We start from the raw sequence: 16,129 nt of genomic DNA, 5'->3' as shown, positions 1-16,129 counted from the left end.
GGCCAATCCCTGCTGAATCCTCACTGCAATATCTTAACCATTCAGAGTTGACCTGTCTACTTTGAACTGATCCAACACCAAGATCATGGTCTACAGAGCTATGGTGGTTCCCACCCTCCTAAAAGGGTCTGAGACATGGACTGTCTACAGCAGATACCTCAAGGTACTGGAGCAGTCCCACCATCACTGCCTGCAGAAGATCCTGCCATTTTGCTGGGAAAACAGACGCACCAACATCAGCATCCCTGACCAGGCCAACATCCCCAACATCGAGGCACTCCCCACCACACCCCCTCCCCCTACCCCTGGCTGGGCACATCGTCCCCATGACTGACATGAGACTCCCCAAGCAGGTGCTGTACTCCCAGCTCTGAAACAGCAGGAGAGCCGTGGACAGAGGACAGAGGAATACCCTCAAGACCTCACTGGGGAAGTGCGGCATTTACACCAAAACCTGGGAATGACCAGCCAAGACTGTTCAAAATGGAGGAGCAGCACATGGAAAGGTATTGAGCACCTCCAGACTCGCCCTCAGGGAAAAGTGGAAGCCGGGAGAAAGGAGTGTGTTGTCACAGCAATGGCCCACCCACCTCTTCCCTTGACCACCACCTGCCCCAGTGTAACAGAGCCTGCAGAAGCTCCATTGGTCTGTCCAGCCACCTGCAGACTCACCCTGAGTGTGGAAGAGTGTCATCCTCATCTGTGTGGGACCGCCGCTGAGGATAATGACTTTGAATTTAATCAGGTCACCAAGACAGTCAGCAGTTCCTGGTGCCTCTCTATCACAACCACTGTCCAACCAATCAATATCCTTGTCTCACATTGTATAAATTGTTCTTTCCTTCCCAAGTAGTTTCCTTGCATGATGAGTGCAAGATGAAAATCGCTGAGTTCAATGTTTAGGTTCTGTGTCATCAAGCAATGTTTTGAGTAAAACTTCTGTAATCTTTCCTACCACTGACATTAAGTTAATTGGTCTAAAGTTCCCTGGAATTTTCCTTCTCTTTTTTTAATTATAGGAATGACATTAACCGTCTGCCAGTGCTCTGGTACAATTCCCTTCCCTATTCAGGTTTTTTCTTGTATCTATGTAATGATGCCTTTGCCGTTTCTTCCCTAACTTCTGACAATATAAATACAGGCAGTCCTCAGGCTGTGAATGAGATTGTTCTGGAGTCTGTCCACAACGCGATTTGTACACAAGCTGAAACACAATGCAGGACAATGTAAAGTAGCTGTTTGTAAATAAAGGAAACTTTTATGTGTTTGACCCCTGTACAGGATCACATTCGCAAGTTGCTGTGGAATGGTTGCCAACATCAAAGACCTGTCCCAACATGGTCATACTTGCTTCCAACTTCTTCCATCAGGCAGAAGATACAGAAGCTCGTACACACACACACTAACAAGTTCAAAAACAGCTTCCTCGCTGCTGTTATTAGACTGCTGAATGGATCTCCCTAACCTCAATTCTGGATTAGTGGTGCTGGAAGAGCACAGCAATTCAGGCAGCATCCAAGGAGCAGCGAAATCGACGTTTCGGGCAAAAGCCCTTCATCAGGATTCCTGATGAAGGGCTTTTGCCCGAAACGTCGATTTCGCTGCTCCTTGGATGTTGCCTGAATTGCTGTGCTCTTCCAGCACCACTAATCCAAAATCTGGTTTCCAACATCTGCAGTCATTGTTTTTACCTCCCTAACCTCAAACCTAATGTTGATTTGGCATTTGTGCACCTCCTGTGCAACCATAACCCTGTACGCCTCGCTCTGTCTAAACACCCTGTGATCTTTAAGTCCTTGTTTGTTATGATCTGACTGTACTGCTCACAAAACGTTTCACTGTACTTAAACACTCATACAATAATCAAATCAAATCAAAAGCATTCTCAAATACAAGTGTTTGTGCAGAAACTGCCAGGTTAGACATTGTTCACTTGCAGCACAAAAAATAACCTTCAACATGATTGTCTTGTAATTCTCAACACACTTGCACAGATACATTCCATTCAAAGGTTTCATTGTGGCTACCTTTGATTACAGATTTTTTTCTAATTAACACGTTCAGTGATGTTATGACACATCTCTGGATCAGATGGGACTTAGACCATAAGACTATAAGACATAGGCACAGAAATTAGGTCATTTGGTCCATCAAATCTGCTCCGCCATTCAATCATGGCTGAGAAGTTTCTCAACCACACTCTCCCACTTGCTCCCTGTAACCTTGGCTCTCCCAGAACAATCAAGGATCTATCTATCTCTGTTTTAAATATTCTCAATGACCTGGCCTCCACAGCCTTCTGTGGCAATGAATTCAATAGATTCAATAAACTCTCTGGCTGAAGAGTTTCGTCTTATCTCTGTTCTAAAGGGTCTTTTTACCCTCGGATCCTAGTCTCTCCTGCTAATGGAACTGTCTTCCAATGCCCACCCAATCCAGGCGTTGAACCCATGCCACCTGACTCTGAGGCGGGGCATTTACCACCACACCACAGAGCCCCTTAAGTTTGACTACAAAACTTGTAAGTTAGATTAGTTTATAAAATGGAAGATAGCCATTTGAGGCTAAATGCAAGGTCTTTCAGACATAAACCAGGAAATTTGGTTTTACATAGAGGGATCTTGGAAGTCATGAATGGAGCTGGTAACTGACAGAAAGGGGACAGAAAATGAGAGGAGAGACGATGGAAGAGGAAAGAAGAGGAGGGCAGAGAAGAAGAAAGACAAGGAGGGGCAGGGAAAAAGTGGCTGAGGGGAGAGGAAGGGCAGAGGAGGGAAAAATGGGAAGGGAAGGGCAGACCAGTTGGAAAGTTATAACGACAGTTATTCGTACAGTGGACTTCACAAAGCTATAACCAATCAACAACCGATGCAAAAGGGAATAGTACAATAATAGAAACTAGAACTCATCTCTGAATGAGGGAAAGAATCAGGACTCCAGTCACATCACACCAACTCACCCCAGCATCATGTACCTCACTCCCCCTCTGTTCAAGCACTCTCCTTTCATCACCCCTGATCCCAATGCCTTTTTCACCACTTCCACTCCAAACCCGAATCTCTGTGAGACATTAAACCAACATCCCACATTGGGTGGGTCACAAAGATCCCAATTGGCCAATATTTCGAGGTGAGTTGGGAGATCTGCTACTGTCCTGGGATTAATATTTACTCTGCAACATCACAGAAAGATTGTCATCTCATTATCACATGGCTGCCTGTGGAACAAGATTATAAAGATGTAGGAGCTGAAAATGTGTTGCTGGAAAAGCGCAGCAGGTCAGGCAGCATCCAAGGAGCAGGAAAATCGACGTTTCGGGCATAAGCCCTTAAAGATGTCGGAGCAGAGGTAGGCCATTCTGCCCATCTAGTCTGCTTCAACATTCAATGAGATCATGGCTAATCTGATAATCCTCTCTTTCATGTTCCTGTCTTTTCTCTGTAACCATTGATTCCCTTTATTGATTAAAAGAAAACTCTCGGCTCTGAATGTACTTAATGACCAAGCCTTGACAGCCCTCTGTGGTAAAGAATTCTATAGATTCACTCCCCTCAAGAGAGAAGAAATTCCTCCTCATCTCTGTCCTAAATGGGTAACCCCTTATTCTGAGATTATACCCTCTGGTCATTTTCCATAACCTTTCTGCATCTCCCCTGTCAAGTCCCCTAAGAATTTTCCAGTAAAGTCACTTCTCATTCTCCTAAACTCCATTGAGTACAGGCCCAACCTACTCAACCTCTCCTCATAAGACAATCCCTCCAAACCCAGGATTGACTGAGTCAACCTTCTCTGGATTGCCTCCAATGTGAGTAAACCCTTCCTGAAGTAGCAATTGTCTAACTCAGATCCAGTTTAGTTTTAGCAAAATTCCCTTTTTTGTATTCCATCCCCATTGTGATAAAGGCTAACATTCCATTTGTATTCCCTATTACCCACTGAACTTGGACACTAGGCCTGTGTGACTTATTCATAAGGATTCCCCTAACTCTCTGTGTTGCAGTTTTCTGCTATTCATTTCCATTTAAATCAGATTCAGCTCCTCAACCCTTCCTGTCAAGGTGCATGACATCACATTCTGCCACATTATATTCTATCTGCCAACTTTTTGCCCACTCACCTAACCTGCCTCTATCCCTCTGTAGACGTTTTGTGTCATCCTCGCCACTTGACTTCCCATCTATTTTTGTCAGAAGTCATACGAAACCAGGTTATAGTCCAATAGGTTTATATAAAATCACAAGCTTTCAGAGCAGCACTAGCTACAGGCTGTCATCCTGAAATGCCCCCCTTATCACGACTCTCTGATTCTGTTAACTGTGATGTGGAGGAGCCAGTGTTGGACTGGGGTGGACAAAGTTTAAATATTGCACAACACCAGGTTATAGTCCAACAGGTTTATTTGGAAGCACTAGCTTTTGGAGTGCTGGTGTTGTGAGATTTTTAATTCTGTTAACTAGCCAATCCTCTATCTGTGCGAACGTACACCTTCCAACACAATGGGCTTTTATCATATTAAGTCGACAAATGTTTGATACCTTATCAAGTGCCTTTTGAAAATCCAAAGACAGTGCATCTAATACTTCCTCTTGTTTGTTACCCCCAAAGGAATTCCAGGAAATTTGTCAGGTATGATTTCCCCTTCATGAAGCCACACTTACCCTGCTTTACCATATCATCTACTTTAAAATATTCTGCTATTACATCCTTTATAATAGATTCTGATAGAAAATCATAAGAGTCTTAGAGATGTACAGCATGGAAACAGACCCTTTGGTCCAACTTGTCCATGATAACCAGATATCCTAAATGAATCAAGACCCATTTGCCAGCACTTGGCCCATTTCCCTCCAAACCCTTCCCATTCACATAGCCATCCAGATGCCTTTTAAATGCTGTAATTGTACCAGCATCCACCACTTCCTCTGGCAGCTCATTTCATACACACACCACCCTCTACGTGAAAAAGTTGCCCCTTTTATATCTTTCCCCTCTCACCTTTAATCTATGCCCTCTAGTTTTGGACTCCCCTTACCCTGAGGAAAAGACTTTGGCTATTGACCCTATCCATGCCCCTCAAGATATTATGAACCTCTATAAAGTCACCCCTCAGTCTCCTCGCCAGTCTCCAACGCTCCAGGGAAAACAGCCCCAGCCTTCACCCCCTATGACAGATACTAAGGTAACTGGCCTACAATAACCCGGGTATTTTTCGTGTGTGGGCAATTTGGCTGTTGCATTTCGAACAGGGACCACACTTTTACACAAAATTTCACCGACTGGGAAGCCACATAAATCCAAAATAAATAAGCAAGGGTGGCTGGACCTGAAACGTTAGCTCCGTTTCCTCTCCCCACAGGTGCTGCCAGACCTGCTGAGCTTTTCCAGCAACTTCTGTCCTTGTCTGTACAGAAATCCACGTTCCACTCCGCTGACCACTCGCAATAACCTCAAAACAAAACCCCCTTCTGCCCTCCCAACCCCGACCGCTCAGTAAGGGACAGAAAGATAAAGGAGACAGCCCTGGAACACGTTACCGTCTTCTCTTGTGGACGATGTCAATGGGCCGGTTGACAGAACGGGGCGATCCGTAGCTGCTGCCCAGTTTGGGAGCTCGGTCTCCCGCAGGAAGGAGCCCGCAGCTCCCGGGAAGGCTCATCGCTGCTGCTCTTCCCCTTCTCCCTCTCTAGCCCAGCTGGGACCTTTTCCTGTGTTTTTTTTTCTCTCAAAACTCAACGTGGGCCACGACCTGATCTGAAGAAGCTACAGCACTTCCTGCAAATCAGCTCCATCGCTTCAAGGGAGGCTCAGGGCTTGGAGTTTTTGTTTTTAAATGAAGAGTTCTCTCAACCCGGGAGACCACCAGCTGCCAGAGTCGATTCTCCCTCTCCCTCTCTCCAACATACACGTCCCGTTGTCTGCTCCCTGCTGTCAGCCTCCCGGAGCCCGGGCGAGCAGATGGAGAGAGTGAGTGAGCCCCAGTCTCTGTGTCAGTCTGAGAACTCGGTGCGTCATTGACAGTGGGTGGACTCTCTCTCGGGTTCACCGTCCATCCTGCCAATCTGCCTCCCCCTCGCTCTCCCGCTCAGTGCTCCGGCATTGGGACCCCTCCCCAGCTGGGTCAGTGACTTTGACCCCCCCACTCCCAGCTGTGTAATCGGTCTCCCTCCGAATGGGACCCTGACATCAGCGCCTTGTGCTTCTCCTCTGGGTTCTCCACTTCTCAGCTGTTGAGTTCCCCCCTCCCTCTGCTGGTTAAACAACTTTCTGTCCGTGCGATTACATTCATTCGTGCTTTTCAACATAAACAGATACATACACACAGATACATACATACATACAGATACATACACGCACACACAGAGATACATACACACAGATACATACACGCACACACACACAGATACATACACACAGATACATACACGCACACACACAGATACATACACACAGATACATACACGCACACACAGAGATACATACACACAGATACATACACGCACACACACAGAGATACATACACACAGATACATACACGCACACACACAGAGATACATACACACAGATACATACACGCACCCACACAGAGATACATACACACAGATACATACACGCACCCACACAGAGATACATACACACAGATACATACACGCACCCACACAGAGATACATACACACAGATACATACACACAGATACATACACGCACCCACACAGAGATACATACACACAGATACATACACGCACACACACACAGAGATACATACACACAGATACATACACGCACACACACACAGAGATACATACACACAGATACATACACGCACCCACACAGAGATACATACACACAGATACATACACGCACACACACACAGAGATACATACATACAGATACATACACGCACACACACAGATACATACACACAGATACATACACGCACACACACAGAGATACATACACACAGATACATACACGCACACACACACAGAGATACATACACACAGATACATACACGCACACACACAGATACATACACACAGATACATACACGCACACACACAGAGATACATACACACAGATACATACACACAGATACATACACGCACACACACAGAGATACATACACACAGATACATACACGCACACACACAGATACATACACACAGATACATACACGCACACACACAGAGATACATACACACAGATACATACACGCACACACACAGAGATACATACACACAGATACATACACGCACACACACAGAGATACATACACACAGATACATACACGCACACACACAGAGATACATACACACAGATACATACACGCACACACACAGAGATACATACACACAGATACATACATGCACCCACACAGAGATACATACACACAGATACATACACGCACCCACACAGAGATACATACACACAGATACATACACGCACCCACACAGAGATACATACACACAGATACATACACGCACCCACACAGAGATACATACACACAGATACATACACGCACCCACACAGAGATACATACACACAGATACATACACGCACACACACAGATACATACACACAGATACATACACGCACACAGAGATACATACACACAGATACATACACGCACACACACAAAGATACATACACACAGATACATACACGCACACACACAGAGATACATACACACAGATACATACACGCACCCACACAGAGATACATACACACAGATACATACACGCACACACACAGATACATACATACAGATACATACACGCACACACACAGAGATACATACATACACACACATACACACACAGAGATACATACACACATACATACATACACAGATACATGCATACACAGAGATACATACACACAGAGATACATACACACAGAGATACATACACAGAGATACATACACACACACAGATACAGACACACACATACACACAGATACAAACACGCACACACAGATACAAACACACAGATACACACAAACGTACAGACATACATACACGCACACACAGTCAGATATACGTACATTCACAAAGAAACAGAGTCATGGAACACAAACACATACAAACACATACATGCTTCACACACATGCAGAGACAGCCATGGAGCACAGATACAAACAGACACAGAATGGAACACACAAAGAGTCATGGAACACAGACATGCAAACATAACTGACAATACACACAGACACATATACAGTTATGAAACACATATACAAATAGACACATGAACACACACACAGGTATACAGAGACACGCATGGACACATGGAATACACAGTCACACACAGGGGGAGGTGGAGAAGTCATTGCCAAGTCGTATTATCGCTAGACTATTAGTTCAGAGACGCAAGCAATGTTCTGGGGGAGCTAGGTTCAAATCCTGCCACAGGATAAATGTAATTTTTTAAAAAAACTGCATCATTATATCTGCAACAAAACAAGAATCTACTGAAGACCATGGAACCATTGTCAATTGTCAGAAAAAAAACCCAACTAGTTCACTAATGTCCTTCAGGTCAGGAAATCTGCCATAATCACCTGGTCTGGCCTACACGTGACTCCAGGCGCACAGGCTAACTCTCAACTGCCCTCTGAAATGGCCTGGCAGGCCACTTAATCACTACAAAGTCTCAAAGCAGAAATGAAAGCACGCAGATGTGTTACCAGAAAAGACAATGGCAGAAACAGCCCTATCAACCCTTCAAACTCCTCCTCGCTAACATTTGGGGGTTAGTGCCAAAATTGGGAGAGTTGTGTCACAGACTAGTCAATCAACAGCCTGTTATAGTCATGTTCATGGAATAATACCTCACAGACAACTGTCACCATCCCTGGATATGTCCTGTCCCACCGGCAGGACAGACCCAGCAGAGGGGGTGGCACAGTGGGATACAGTCAGGAGGGAGTTGCTCTGGGTGTCCTCAATATTGACTTCAGACCTCACGTGGTCTCATGGCTTCAGGTTAAGCATGGGCAAGGAAACCTCCTGCTGATTACCCTCAGCTGATAAATTGGGTCCTCCTCCATGTTGCACACCACTTACAGAAAGCACAGAATGTACTCTGAGTGAGGGATTCCAATGCCCACTACCAAGAGTGGCTCACCTGCAGTACAACAGATCGAGCTGGTCAGGTCTGAAGGAGAAAACTGCTAGACTGGGTCTGCAGCAGGTGGTGAGGGAACCAACAAGAGGGAAAAGCAGTCTCAACCTCATCCTTACCAATCTGTGCCACTCAACACAATAGAGGGTATGCTCAATGTGAAGGCGGGACTTTGTCTCATCAAGGACTGTGCAGTGGTCGCTCTTACCGATACTGTCATGGAGAGATGTATTTGCAGCCGGCAGGTTGATGAGGATGAGATTGAGACTTCTTTTCCCTCTTGTTGGTTCCCTCACCACCTGCCGCAGACCCAGTCTAGCAGCTGTGTCCTTTAGGACCCGACCAGCTCGATCAGTAGTACTGCTGCTGAGCCACTCTTGGTAGTGGGCATTGGAATCCCTCACTCAGAGTACATCCTATGCTAAATGGGACAGACTTCAAACAAAACTGGGTATCCATGAGGCACTTTGGGCCATCAACAGCAGCAGAATTGTACTCCACCTCATGTAACCTCATGGCTTAGCATATCCCCAACTCAATCATTACCATCAATCCAGGGGATCAATCCTGGTTCAATGGAGAGCACAGGAGAGCATGCCAGCAGCAGCACCAGCAATACCAGAAAATAAGATGTCAACCTGGTGAAGCTACCAAACATGACTAATTGTTGGCCTTAAAGCATAAGGAGCAAGTGACAGACAGGGCTAAGTGATCTTACAACCAAGTGTTCAAATCTAAGCTCTGCAGTCCTGCTACATCCACTCCATTGAGACCCCTCATCACTTTATCACCTGAATTAAATTTCTCCTTGGCCTCCAAGATGAAAAGGAACCAGCCCAGACCAACCAATGTTCCTTTAGAACAAACTCTCCAGTCCAGCACACATCTGCAACATCAGGTATCCTCCCTGGTGTGAGCACAGACTATGTGCATCTCTATGTGTGAAAGAAAAAACAGATACTCAGCAGGTCAGACATCGGTGGAAAGCGAAACGGAGTGAATATTTTGAGTTCAGTGATCTTTCTTCAGAATTGAAAGACGTTGGAATGTGGGAGGATTTCATAAAAACTGATAAATTTCCAACAGGACAATACAGGTAGTTCTTCTATAAAGCGATGGTTGCATTCTTGTGCAAGCCTGCATTATGGAAAAGTCGTGCTTTAGAAACAGCGCTTAAAGTGTTGGCGATGTAATCACATCACATCCAATACATGTTTTAAAAGTTTGCGCTTTAGAAATAGTATCCACAGTTGGCAAATTTGCATTAACAAAACACGCGTCACAGCAAAATGACTTGTACAGGGTAAATGCAGGAAGGATGTTCCCAATGACCAAGGAGTCCAGAACCAGGGAACTGGAGCTAATAATCCCATGTAGGCCATTTCAGACTGAGATAAGGAGAAATTTCTTCATCCAGAAAGTGGTGAGATTGTAGAATTCCTCCAGAAAGTGGATGAATGAATGAGTGAATGATTTTATTATCATGAGTGAGAAGAACAGTAAAATACAGTGTCATCATGATCTGGCACCATTTTAAATAATTTTAAGATTAAGAACAAAAAAAAAGTACAGCTTACAAAGAGAGTTCAAAACCTTGAACATTTTCAAGAAGGAATGGGGTTTAGTTCTTTGAGCTAAAAGGATCAAAGGGTATGTGGGAGAACGTGGGAATAGGTGGATGATCAGCCATAATCATGGTGAGTGGTGGAGCATGCTCGAAGGGCCGAATGGGCTACCCTGCCCCTATTTTCTATGTTTCTCTCGTTATCAGCCTCCCCTCTATTCTCTCCATCCCCCTACCCTGTAAATGCTTCTCCATATTAAATCTGTCAGAGGTCTTCACAACATTGAGTTTCTCGAGGTAACCTGCTCCGAGGAGTTTATGGTCAGCTTCTCCCAATGCTTCATCAAGAGTCATGTCCATTCCAGACCTCTCTTTCACACAGGTCCTGGCAGATGAGCAGAAACCATGGAAATGGGTGGCGATCCAGAATCCTGGCTGCAGATTCAAACCACAGACCTGAGGAAATTAACTTCATAAATCCAGGCAAGGGTGAAAATGAAAATATATACATCCAGGTCTGTCAAATCACACCAAAATTTCAGGCCATTCAGGGATGAGGTCCAAATATACTTCTTTATGGAGTGGAAATCTGAAACTCTCTTCCCCCAAAGAGGCATGGCCAGGAAGGGGGTAAGTGGGAGGATGTAAACACCTTAAAAGGAGGTATATGTTTGTTGTATGAGGGTCTTAAGGATGAGCAAGTTAATGAGTTCAAGCACTCATTAACCACAATCCTATAGAATTATAAATTATGGTCAGGGGCTTTCATGCAGAGGTTGGTGCACGTATGGAATGACTTGCCAGAGGAATTGGTGAAGGCTGGTACCATTACAACATCTAATAGACTTGTGGATACGTAGATGAATAGAAATGGTTTAGAGGGATATGGGCCAAATGCTGGCTAATTTATTTCGGATATCTGGTTGGCATGGATGCGTTGGACCGAAGAGTCTGTTTCTGTGCTGTTCACCTCTATGACTCGGTGACTGATTAGCCTTTTCATGTTCCTGTATTCAAACACTACCCTGTTCACCCTTTAATCTCCTCCAGTCCTATGTAGGTCATTTACAATAACAGTGACAATCACCTGATAAACGTGAGGTGCTGCATATACACTTAATGGAAAGGTCCTGGGAAACATTGCTGAACAAAGAGACCTTGGAGTGCAGGTTCATAGCTCCTTGAAAGTGGAGTCGCAGGTAGATAGGATAGTGAAGAAGGCGTTTGGTATGCTTTCCTTTTTTGGTCAGTGTGTGGAGTACAGGAGTCGGGAAGTCATGTTGCGGCTGTACAGGATACTGGTTAGGCCATTGTTGGAATATTGTGTGCAATTCTGGTCTCCTTCCTATCAGAAAGATGCTGTCAAACTTGAAAGAGTTCAGAAACGATTTACAAGGATGTTGCCAGGGTTGGAGGATTTGAGGTATAGGAAGAGAGGCTGAACAGGCTGGGGCTGTTTTTCCTGGAGCGTCAGAGGCTGAGGGGTGACTATATAGAGGTTTACAAAATTAGGAGGGGCATGAATAGGATAAGTAGGCAAAGTCTTTTCCTGGGGTCCGGGAGTTCCGAACCAGAGGGCAGAGGTTTACGGTGAGAGGGGGAAGATATAAAAGAGACCTACGGGACAACTTTTTCACTCAAAGGGTGGTACGTGTATGGAATGAGCTGCCAGAGGATGTGGTGGAGGCCGGTACAATTGCAACATTTAAAAGGCATCTGGATGGGTATATGAATAGGAAGGGTTTGAAGTGATATGGGCCGGGTGCTGGCAGGTGGGACTAGATTGGGTTGGGATATTTGGTCGGCATGGACAGGTTGGATCGAAGGGTCTGTTTCCGCGCTATACATCTCTATGACTTTATCTAAGTCCCGTAATACACGTGTCTCAGGCTACATAATCAGCCAGTGCCAGCCCATTCCCCACGTTCACGGCTCCATTGCTGACGGCATTGCATAAGCCAGTATTCCTGACGAAGGGATTATGCCCGAAACATTGATTCTCCTGCTCCTCGGATGCTGCCTGACCTGCTGTGTTTTTCCCAGCGCCACACTCTCGACTCTGATTTCCAAGATCTGCAGTCCTCGTTTTCTCCTTCCACATCTCTATGACCCTAAGCTCCCCAACTATGACATTCGTTCTCTGTCTACAGTGTTTCACTTGAAGTAAACTGTTTATTGGTGCAGCTGTGACCTGGTGAACTTCAGCTGTTTCTGACTGCACTCCCTTCCTTCAGACTGAATACAGAGACCACCCCAATCCCTCTGTAACCAACCCCCTCCGACAGGACAGAAGACCCTCCCCCACTCTTCTCCACCCTCAAATGTCCACTCAGCATCTATTTTTCACCCACAGCACAAGAATTGAGATTTGCAGTGCTCTAGCGTCACTGCATATCTTAGAAAATCTCAGACTATGTTTGAGCCAGTGAGGTTACACTGAAAGATCAGTCTCAGTTGTGTTGTAGGAAACAAAGTCAACCTTTGCACAGCGAGCTCCCCCTAACACAGCGCAGTGGGAGCAGGGAGCTAACGCCGTGGGAGCGGGGAGCAGGGAGAAGGGGGCTAATGGTGACAGTAATGAGATAAATGTTGACTCCACTACACTGCAGAGAACGTGCCACCACCCCCACCCACGATCTTCTTCCAAACACACACATATGGACACACAGACACAGATACACATGGATACACACGGACACACGCAGCAGAGAGAGAGCCAGTGTCCGAGTCACAGGATCAAGGGATTAGTTTCTCAATCCAGACAGACTCTCTGAGAAACTGCAGCACTGTTTATAGGTGAAGGGTTAAACTGAGATCCCATCCACACTCCCAGGAGGATGTAAAAACTACCACAGCCCAATACTTGACAAAGTTCAGAGGAGTTATATAGTGGCTTGCAAATGAAGTAAGGCAGATTTGGGTATTAACGTTTCCCCCTCAGTGGGTGGTGAGGGTGTGGAATGCACTGCCTGGAAATGTGAGGGAGGCAGGTGCATTGGGAGATTCAAGAGGCACATTGTGTGCAAGGGTCTGGGGGAGAATTGGCACTGGGTAACGACACAATGAGACAAGTCAATTCAGGCTCGATGGGCTGTAACATGTCTGTGGTTCTGAGAGCTCTCTCTGCTCAGTTTTGCTGCATGTTGGTTTTTGATGAGTGGAAATTAACATGCAATTCATTAAACAAAAACACTCAGGCTGACGGGTTGCGAGATGTCCCGCGGGGATAGTGTGCTCTGCGAATGCAGTGTTGTTGTATGGACCAGGAAGCCACATTCTGTTTCCGTGATGATTCTGTAGACATTGTGGTTTGGGCCGGATTGGTGGGATGGAAAGGACTGGGTTTGGGGGAAGAGGTGTCACAGTCTGAGGAAGGACAGAGACGCTGGACAGACACCACACAGGTAAAACAATTCGCTTCTGCTTCCCCCCTCCCCTTCCCTTCCCTCGCTGCCCCCTGCCCCACCATTTCCCACATCCAGGTTGGTTGCTGAGTCCATACAGATTCTCCGACCTGTGATTGGACACTTTCCCGACCCGGCCACTCTGGGACTTGAACTCTTCCCATTCCTGTCTTTTGACCCTGACCCCGTGGCGTCATTGCCCAAGGCATGTGCTGGTTGTTTCCCAGTCTCCTCTGTCAAAAAAACAAAAACTCTGGCGCATGCTCAAACCTTCCACTTCATCTCAACATCTCTACAGAACCGTCCAATCATTAGCCTGGATGGTGAAGACAGGGCGTCTCCCAGGTAACTGCTACAGGTTGCCATGCTTAGCTGATTACCTTGGAAACAAAGGTGGTTTTGCAGAATTTTCCTTCTAAATGTCTTCCCTTGTTCTTCCAGGGAGTAGAATTCCTAATTTACTCTTACGCCCTCTCATTTCCACCCAGATCCTTCCAATTATCTGACTGAGTGAGGGGGGGGGGGGGGGGGGGGGGGGCTGTCTGTGACCAATTTAACTTAAACTCCATCTCCTCCCAAACCATTCGCCGTTTCAGAATTGCCCATAGCACCCTCACACCTCACTGGAGTCCACTTTGGCGGGCAGTCACTGTTGGGGTTCAGCGATGTGCAATTTCCAAATAGCAACATCCTAAAATCAGCAACATGATATTGAGCAGATGATCAGGTTTGCTTTTTTAACTGGTGCTGGCAGGAGGATGAAGATCAGACCCAGGGCACCCATTCTCTGACATTAATCGGACAGTGCGGTGCTCCCTCAGCACTGACCCTCCGACAGTGCAGCACTCCCTCAGCACTGACCCTCCGACAGTGCGGCGCTCCTTCAGCACTGACCCTCCGACAGTGCGGCGCTCCCTCAGCACTGACCCTCCTCTGTACTGGACTGGGTCTTCAGTCCCAGTCATGGTCTAAAGGATGAGGTGGGATTGAAATCCACATCAGACTCTGACCCTGGTTAATATCAGTGTCTCCTTTTGCCTTTGTCAGGATTTTTTGTTTACTTTTTCCAGTCAATTTAAGTCTCCATACAACTCAGTCATTTCATTTTCAGATGGATTTTTAGAGGTCAGACTCTTTGATATTGAGATACACCCTCTTTTCTGGATTCTAAGCAAAATTATATGTTGATGGAATGTGAAATCATCAGGTGGTTTGCTCTGTCAGCAGTGAGTGACAAGGTTAGTATCCCTTCAGTATTTGTACCTGGGCACAGTGCATTGTAGAAGGTCATAGTTCTGAAAGGGTTAATGTCAGTGACTGTATTGAGCTCCACCCAATGGAGTTTAATGAAAAAAGTGTAAGGTGATTCACTTTGGAAGGAGCAACAGGAATACAGAGTACAGGGCTAATGGTAAGATTCTTGGTAGTGTAGAAAAGCAGAGAGATCTCGGTCTCCATGTACATAGATCCCTCAAAAGTTGCCACCCAGGTTAATAGGGATGTTAAGAAGGTGTATGGTGTGTTAGCTTTTATTGGTAGAGGGATTGAGTTTCAGAGCCATGAGGTCATATTGCAGCTGTACAAAACTCTAGTGCGGGCACACTATTGTGTATTGTGCACAGTTCTGGTCACCGCATTATAGGAAGGATGTGGAAGCTTTGGAAAGGGTTCAAAGCAGATTTACTAGGATGTTGCCTGGTATGGAGGGAAGGTCTCATGAGGAAAGGCTGAGGGACGTGAGGCTGTTTTCATTAGAGAGAAGGTGGTTGAGAGGTGACTTAATAGAGACATATAAGACAATCAGAGGGTTAGATAGGGTGGACAGTGAGAGCCTTTTCCCTCGGATGGCGATAGCTAGCACAAGGGGACATAGCTTTAAATTGAGGGGTGATAGATATAGGACAGATGTCAGGGGTATTTTCTTTACTCAGAGTAGTAGGGGCATGGAACACACTGCCTACAACAATAGTAGACCCAACAACTTTAAGGGCATTTAAATGGTCATTGGATAAATATATGCATGAAATAGTGTTGGTTCGATA

The 16,129-nt window shown here is 45.7% G+C and overlaps 1 protein-coding gene across 10 annotated transcripts in view; it reads right to left on the bottom strand.

The window, feature by feature from the left end:
* The window catches only part of LOC122565478 (3',5'-cyclic-AMP phosphodiesterase 4C-like), a 357,513-nt gene that overhangs the window by 81,511 nt on the left and 259,873 nt on the right, over positions 1-16,129 (bottom strand). Inside the window, exon 1 of one of the 10 annotated variants that reach the window (XM_043721494.2) lies at positions 5,535-6,024. The exons of the other annotated variants lie outside the window; for them this stretch is intronic. Within the exon in view, the coding sequence (XP_043577429.2) occupies positions 5,535-5,656 (122 nt within the window). The 5' untranslated portion in view covers positions 5,657-6,024. Of the gene's footprint in view, positions 1-5,534; positions 6,025-16,129 lie in introns of those variants that run through there. 10 annotated transcript variants of the gene reach the window in all.

This window comes from Chiloscyllium plagiosum, unplaced genomic scaffold (genome assembly GCF_037043375.1).
Source record: "Chiloscyllium plagiosum isolate Xiang-an unplaced genomic scaffold, Cpla_swu_hap1 HiC_scaffold_28, whole genome shotgun sequence".
Taxonomy (NCBI): Eukaryota; Metazoa; Chordata; class Chondrichthyes; order Orectolobiformes; family Hemiscylliidae; genus Chiloscyllium; species Chiloscyllium plagiosum.
This window is presented reverse-complemented; position numbering and strand designations above follow the sequence as displayed.